The sequence below is a fragment of the Mytilus edulis genome, chromosome 3 (assembly GCF_963676685.1).
Source record: "Mytilus edulis chromosome 3, xbMytEdul2.2, whole genome shotgun sequence".
NCBI classification, from domain to species: domain Eukaryota; kingdom Metazoa; phylum Mollusca; class Bivalvia; order Mytilida; family Mytilidae; genus Mytilus; species Mytilus edulis.
Window position 1 is genome coordinate 41,138,840 of NC_092346.1, and position 6,918 is coordinate 41,145,757.

The 6,918-nt window shown below is 32.5% G+C and overlaps 1 protein-coding gene across 1 annotated transcript; it reads left to right on the plus strand.

Annotated features, from left to right (window-relative positions):
• The first annotated feature begins 480 nt into the window (after window positions 1-480).
• On the plus strand, window positions 481-2,409 carry LOC139516489 (uncharacterized). The gene is made up of 4 exons (XM_071306629.1): window positions 481-683; window positions 947-1,069; window positions 1,745-1,848; window positions 2,167-2,409. The coding sequence occupies exons 2-4, from the start codon at window positions 1,000-1,002 to the stop codon at window positions 2,374-2,376; spliced, it is 384 nt and encodes a 127-aa protein (XP_071162730.1). The 5' UTR covers window positions 481-683; window positions 947-999; the 3' UTR covers window positions 2,377-2,409.
• The last annotated feature ends 4,509 nt before the right edge of the window (window positions 2,410-6,918 follow it).

Consider the following 6,918-nt stretch of genomic DNA (forward strand, 5'->3'; position numbering starts at 1 on the left):
TACCTTTTCTTTTAATTTTTCTTATATGAAGTTGGGTTAAAAACAGAAAAGTGTATTGCAAACTTACTTTATTTTTTAGAAATCCTTCAAAAGATTTGAAAGCTCTTATTATGTCGTCTTACATTCTAACTGTGACTGCCACTGAAGTCATCGTGTCGAAGGCGGGAAAAGCTCTTGATCGGTTCGGTAAAGATAGTTTGAAATACCTTCAAACTGTTGGTAAAACGGCAGAAAAACTGGGAAAGTCTATTCTTAGAGGTGGAGACAAATTGTTTAAATCGACCGGAAAAAAACTAAAAGAAATGGGAAGAAGATTAGAAGACGTTTCAAAGGACTTATTGAAAAAAAAGTGCCAAAGGACTAACGCATATATCTAAGCAACTTGCTAAAGGCATTAAAGATACGTTAAAGGGTCTTAAGAAAACAACTAGGCCACTCATAAAAGGAACTGTTAAACTTTTGAATACTGTTTAAAAAAACTGCACACAAAGCTATCAAGGATTTGGGCAAGGGTATATCTAAAACACTATCAAATACAGCCAGATTGCTAGGAGGTGCTGTAAGGAGAGTACTCAACACACGACTACCACGAGTACGACTTCCTCGAGTACGACTTCCTCGGGTATCTTTCCGTGCTCCACGTATACATGTACGACTTCCTCGAGTATCCTTCCGTGGTCCAAGTAAGTAAAACATATTAAAAAAAAGTATATACATACATTTTGTGACTTGGATGTAGAGTTGTCTCGTTGACACTCATATCATATCTATTAAAATTATTTTTGCTGTTGAATTAGTATCAATATTTGCACAGAAAATAATTGTCAGGTCATTTTTGCAAATCAGACGCAAATAATAACATGTTTATTTTTTCATTTCTGAAATATATATGTGCATATATATATATCTATAAACTTGATACATTTAAAAAAAAATATGCTTCCAGGGTTTGGTCGTCGCTGGGGAAAAAAACGAGATACACAAAAAATAGTGCGTGATATGAGTTGTTCATGTACTATGTGTGACCCTTTCGATGAAGGAGTTTCTGAAACGGAAATGACAAAAAGAGGTATGTACACTACAATTTCGAAAATTACAGTTGTGTATGACTCTTCTTCAATCTACAAATGCATGGTATGTATTCTTATAAAAATAAAATTATCATATTATAATTATTATTTGATTTGCAGGCTTCATCATATGCTTTTTTTTTTAGTTAAAAATCCTGATAGAATCTCATTAAACCTGAAATACACAAAAACAAAGAGATACATTTTAGTCTACTTTCGACTTTGTCTTGCATTTCGAAATCGATAATGAACTAAAATACACGACCCACATTTAATTTTCCAATTGTGAACTTTTCACTTCTGTGAAAATACCAGCTGCTCCTATTCAATACGATATGCCTGGGCTAGTGTTTCCTATAATGATTTGCTGATAAAAGCGAAGATCAAGGTTAAAACCCTTAAAACTTTTAAAAGGTCACCAATTGATCTTCAACACAGCGAGAAAATCCATGAGGTGTGGTTTGTCAATAATAATTTTTAAACAGTCAAGTATTGCTGGAATTTTGTTTGCGTTTAGAATGAAATAACTACCCTGTTTTTGCCTCGATTTTAACAGTTTATAAAAATCCTTATTTTCTTAAGTTGATTTAACGTTTCCGATGAATCACAATCAGATGATCTTAGTATTTTCCATTATTTGTTAGTAATTTAAAATATTTTGATTTTTGTTACAGTGTGTGGATCCAGTTATTTCTCAAATCAAGCTCAATTCGATTCGGAGTTTAATGATTTTAGCAGCTTGCATGATTTTACAGTTAATAATCAACTTGTTACAAAGGTAAATACTCTCAGTAAATACTACATGCTATCATAATATGTATACATATAAAAAAGTGTAAACAGGAATTGCCAAAAAAGTTTTTCCCGAACCACGAACAAATGTCTGCTTCCTAAATGTATATTATAATTTAGCTGTATTAAATAAATTGTGTATGTTAATATAATAAAAGGAGAGCTAGTTTAAATCGTTGCATAATTTATAGTAAATATTTTTAAATGAATTATGTTTTTTTTTAATTTATTATTGCAGAAATTGGAATTATATATTGTTGGGCTCTTATTTAGACCATTAATATATATTTACTATTTTTTCCAGATTTTTATGGATAAAACGTCTGTACAATTCACCAACAACGGGTTTTACCTAACCAATTCAAAACTGACGTTTTCAGCTCCAAACGGAAAGGAATTATATGTAAAGATGACTAAAGGAATGCCGTTAGTTGGAATGACGCCTTTAAATACTACAGAAATTGCGAGTATGGAAGGGCCAAATGTTTTCAAGTTACTGAAAATGAATCCTTGAAAGCTTCATTAAAACTGCATAATGCAAACATGATATTTGTTGTATTTTTTTATACGGTTTGGTTTATATCATTATGATTGATTGGTTGGCTTTAACGACACTTTCATCACAATTATGCTATTTCGTGGTGGTCAGTTTTTGTTGGTAGTCGAAGTCGGAGTGTCAGGATTGAACCACCAAACTTTGGTTGGAAAACTAATTAAGATTGGTGTCGTTCTCACCTGCTTAGTGTAAGATAAGAACTCACAACCTCAGTCAGTACTCGACAACGGAGGCCCTTCTACATCATTTTGATGATGTCTTTTATACAAACACGCTTGTTTTAACAATGCAAATATATAACGATTACTTTAGATAACTTTAACTGACCAAGAAGGAATTAAAATACGAGAAAATATATTTAAAAAGCTTATAAGGATGTTTAGAACTATATGCTGCCTAAAAAGATACCAAAAGGATAAAAAAAAACACAATATCATACGTAGAAAAAAACCCAGCATTATGGCGAATAAGACGAACAAAATTCCACAAAGTTACTGTTAGATAACCAAAAATTGAGCAACCAGAAACGTATCAAGCACAAACACCTCATGTACTTAGGTTCTGCTGAAGGTTAAGCAGTCCCTGATCATTTGCTAGCAACGTAACTCTGCTGATGTCAGATATATATAACTGGGTGATATGTAGCATTCAGTGATGTCACATTCAAGCAGAAAATATCCCGCACGTTAAACCAAATGATTGTATAATCTTTCGAAAGGATGACTTCAATTTAATGATTAAGAATTTTTTGTTCAAAAACTTCTCTTTGAGTTCATAAGCACACCAAAGAAAACATATAAAATTTAACGGAAGCCATCATGAGCTGATTGGTCGTTATGGAATATCCGTTTCACAGAGGATAGCGGTATGTTCCAAACTACAGTCCCGTCCCATTTTCCCCGAATGTCTCCCGGGTTCGTACTAGCATGAGCAACACAAAGGAAGCAACATACGGAACAGGATCTGTTTATCCTTCCGGAGCACCTGAGACCCCCCTTGTTTTTGATTAGGTTCTTTTTGCTCAGTTTTAAGTTTTCTATGTTGTGTTTTGTCACGAACATTTATATGTTAGATATACTGATCCCAGGTTTTGTGTACTATTGTTCGTCTGTTGGTCTATTCAACTTCGAATTTTATTTAGCATTTGTACCTTTTTTTATTCGAGCGACATTGTTGAGTCTTTTATAGACGACACGTGCGTCTAGTGTTCAAAATTTAAATCCTGGTATCTATGATGTGTTGACGTATATAGATCATATCATCTAATGTTATCAGATTGCACTTAATCTCTAATTTGCTACACCGTAAGATCAATGCACCACACGTTACTGGTTATTATGAATATTTGAAAAAATACAAACAAATGAATAATTTTTTTTTATTCTTATCGAAGAACATCAATTCACAAAAAACTATTAGAAACATTTAAGACCTCTTCAAACTTTTAAATTTTAAAGTTACTGAATTAAAGATAATAGATAGAAAAAGATGTGGTATGAATGCCAACCAAGTCACAATTAGTAAAAAGTAAACCAATATAGGTCAAAGTACGGCCTTCAACACGGAGCCTTAGCTCACACCAAACTGCAAGCTATAAAAGGCCCCAAAAAGCTTTAAACCATACAAACAGGAAAGCCAACGGTCTAATCTATATATATGAACCACGTCAACAAACTACAACCACTGAAACACAGGTTACTCGGAATAATCTACGGATAATGGATAAGCAGCAACCACATGCTCGTAACCTTTTATCAATAAGTCTTATAAAAGAGGGGCGAAAGATACCAGACTCTTAAATCGAAAATAAACTGACAACGCCATGGCTAAAAACGAAAAAGACAAATATAATTGTAAGGAACCGAGAAAAATTTGAATGACAGTTCCTAATTTTGTTTGTTTTATAAATAATGTTACCATAAATGTTGAAAAGGATAATTGTTTTGGTAAAAACTATGAGGATGAATACGGATTGCTTTGAGAAAAATTAGCGTCTAAATATCCGAAGAAACTGTTGAAATTATCTATCAAGATGTGTTCCGTTTAACTAAGTCGTTTACCATAAGAAAACATGTTACTCCATGCATTAACGATAACACTTAATTACCTATTCTATGTTACAATAATTCAAATCGCACACGGACATAGCTTGCCAAATTAGGCACGTTTTTTTTTTATGTTTGCTTTTTAATGCTCAAAATCTTTGATGTTAGTTTCGTTTCCATAATATTTTACTACGAGTGCCAAGTTTTTGATAATGTAATAACTCATGGCCTAGATATGACCTTGGACTGTCCCTCTGGTATCTCTTGCCCCTCTTTTATGGTCATGTTCAACGTGGTCAACAAAAGACCTCAAAATTGTTAAAAAAGAGAAGTAAGAATTGTCTAAAGAAAAGACCAACATAAATCGTAATATCGTAAAAAAACAACCAAACAGAAACAACTTCTTCTCAAATACATGAGTCATTTTAATCAAACATGTAATGCACAAATGATGCTTAGTTTAACATCATACTCAATATAAATTGTAGTTAAGCCTATCAAAACGAACCTAAATAGTTATTAAAGGTACCAGGATTATAATTTTGTACACCAGACGCGCGTTTCGCATCTACATAAGACTCACCAATGACGCTCATATCAAAATATTTATAAAACCAAACAAATTGAAGAGCATTGAGGATTCAAAATCCCAACACTCCTTGTCCACACAGATATGTTTCCATATTCGCATACCCTAAAAAAGTATGGGATTATCTATTTTGACCAACTCCATTCTTAGAAGCAGGTTCTGTCTTGTTAAATGGTACTGGAATTTGGAGCTAATGGTATATCTTTTCTGATAATCGATATCACTATATGTTTTAAGTTTTATATCGCCCAAATCTAGATATAGTTGTTTTAAAAAATTAAAATGTTTGTCTGAAAATGTACTGTAAAAATTAAGGTTTAACTGTATAGAAAAGTTCTAGTGGAATGAAAAAAATGGTTTTCTTCTTTTAATTGGAAATCAATTTGTTATTATCCGAGTAATATACCTGTTCCAAGTCAGGAATACGACAGTTGTTATAATCCGTTTGATGTGTTTGAGCTTTTGATTTTCTTATTTGATTACGAACTTTCCGTATCGAATTTTCCTCGGAGTTCAGTATATTTTGTACTTTACTTTTTATACATAAGAAGCAACCATATGGTATAACTTTTGTTTCAACTATTATTCCATCCGTGTTTCCTAATCCTGTTTAAAACATACCTTGATAATCATATATACCCATATAAACATTTGTAAAGGTTCCGCGGAACCCAGTGTCTCGCCTACTTTTGCTGTCAATCACACACTCAACAAAAATGATGAAACAAATCAATCGAAATATTCCTCTTGATCGTATCTTTTGATAGTCTGGAGCTTCTGTCCAAGTTTGGTAAAAATCCAGGATAGTTTAAGAATCTTAAAAATGTTTTAAAAACTTTAACTGTATGTAATGTTAACTGGAAGAAAAATTAAGTCCATTTATAAGTAATATACGGGGAAAATGGATATTTTTGTTTACAAAATTAACTTCTGGATACTATTTTAATATGATTAGAAAAATGCTTCTGTCCAAGTTTGGTACAAATCCAGGATAGTTTATGAAAGTTATCAAAATTTGAAAACTTTAACCACAAAGGGAATATAATGTTTCTTGGCAGAAAAATTAAGTCCATTTATAAGTAAAATAAAGAAAAATTGGGATTTCAATTTTACAAAATTTACTTCTGGATACTATCTTATGAACATAATCAAGTTTCTGTCCAAGTTTGGTAGAATTCCAGGATAGTTCAAGAAAGTTATTAAAATTTTAAAAACAGAGTGAGTATTTGTGGACGCCGCCGACGACACCGACGACAACGACACCGACACCGACGGAATGTAGGATTGCTTTGTCTCGCTTTATCGACTTAAGTCGAAGGCTCGACAAAATGATAAAAATAAAAATAATAAAAGTGAGAATACGATACCATTCCCTCTTTTATTTCATTAGGTATGTTGAGGGTGGATTAAACATATATAAATAAACTCATCATAGAAACCAGGATTAAAATTTTGTATATGAGCCATACGCGCATTTCGTCTACAAAACACTCATCAGTGACGCTCGAACTAAAAAAGGTCAAAAGACCAAATAAAGTATGAAGTTAAAGATCCTTGAGGACCAAAAATTCCTCACAGTTTTGTCAAATACAGCTAAAGTACTTTTATCGTGAGGTAGAAAAGCATTCGTATTTCAAACATTCAAAGTTTTGTGAACATTTAATTTATAGTAATGACCATATCAATGATAATAAATGTAAACACAGAAGTGTTTACTACAGGGCTGGTGTTACCCTCGGTGAATAAAACCTCCACCAGAAGTAACATCGACCCAGTGGTTGTAAATATGAAGATAGAACAATCTCATATACCAGGATTAAAATTTTGTATAAGCGCCATACGCGCGTTTTGTCTACAAAAGACTCA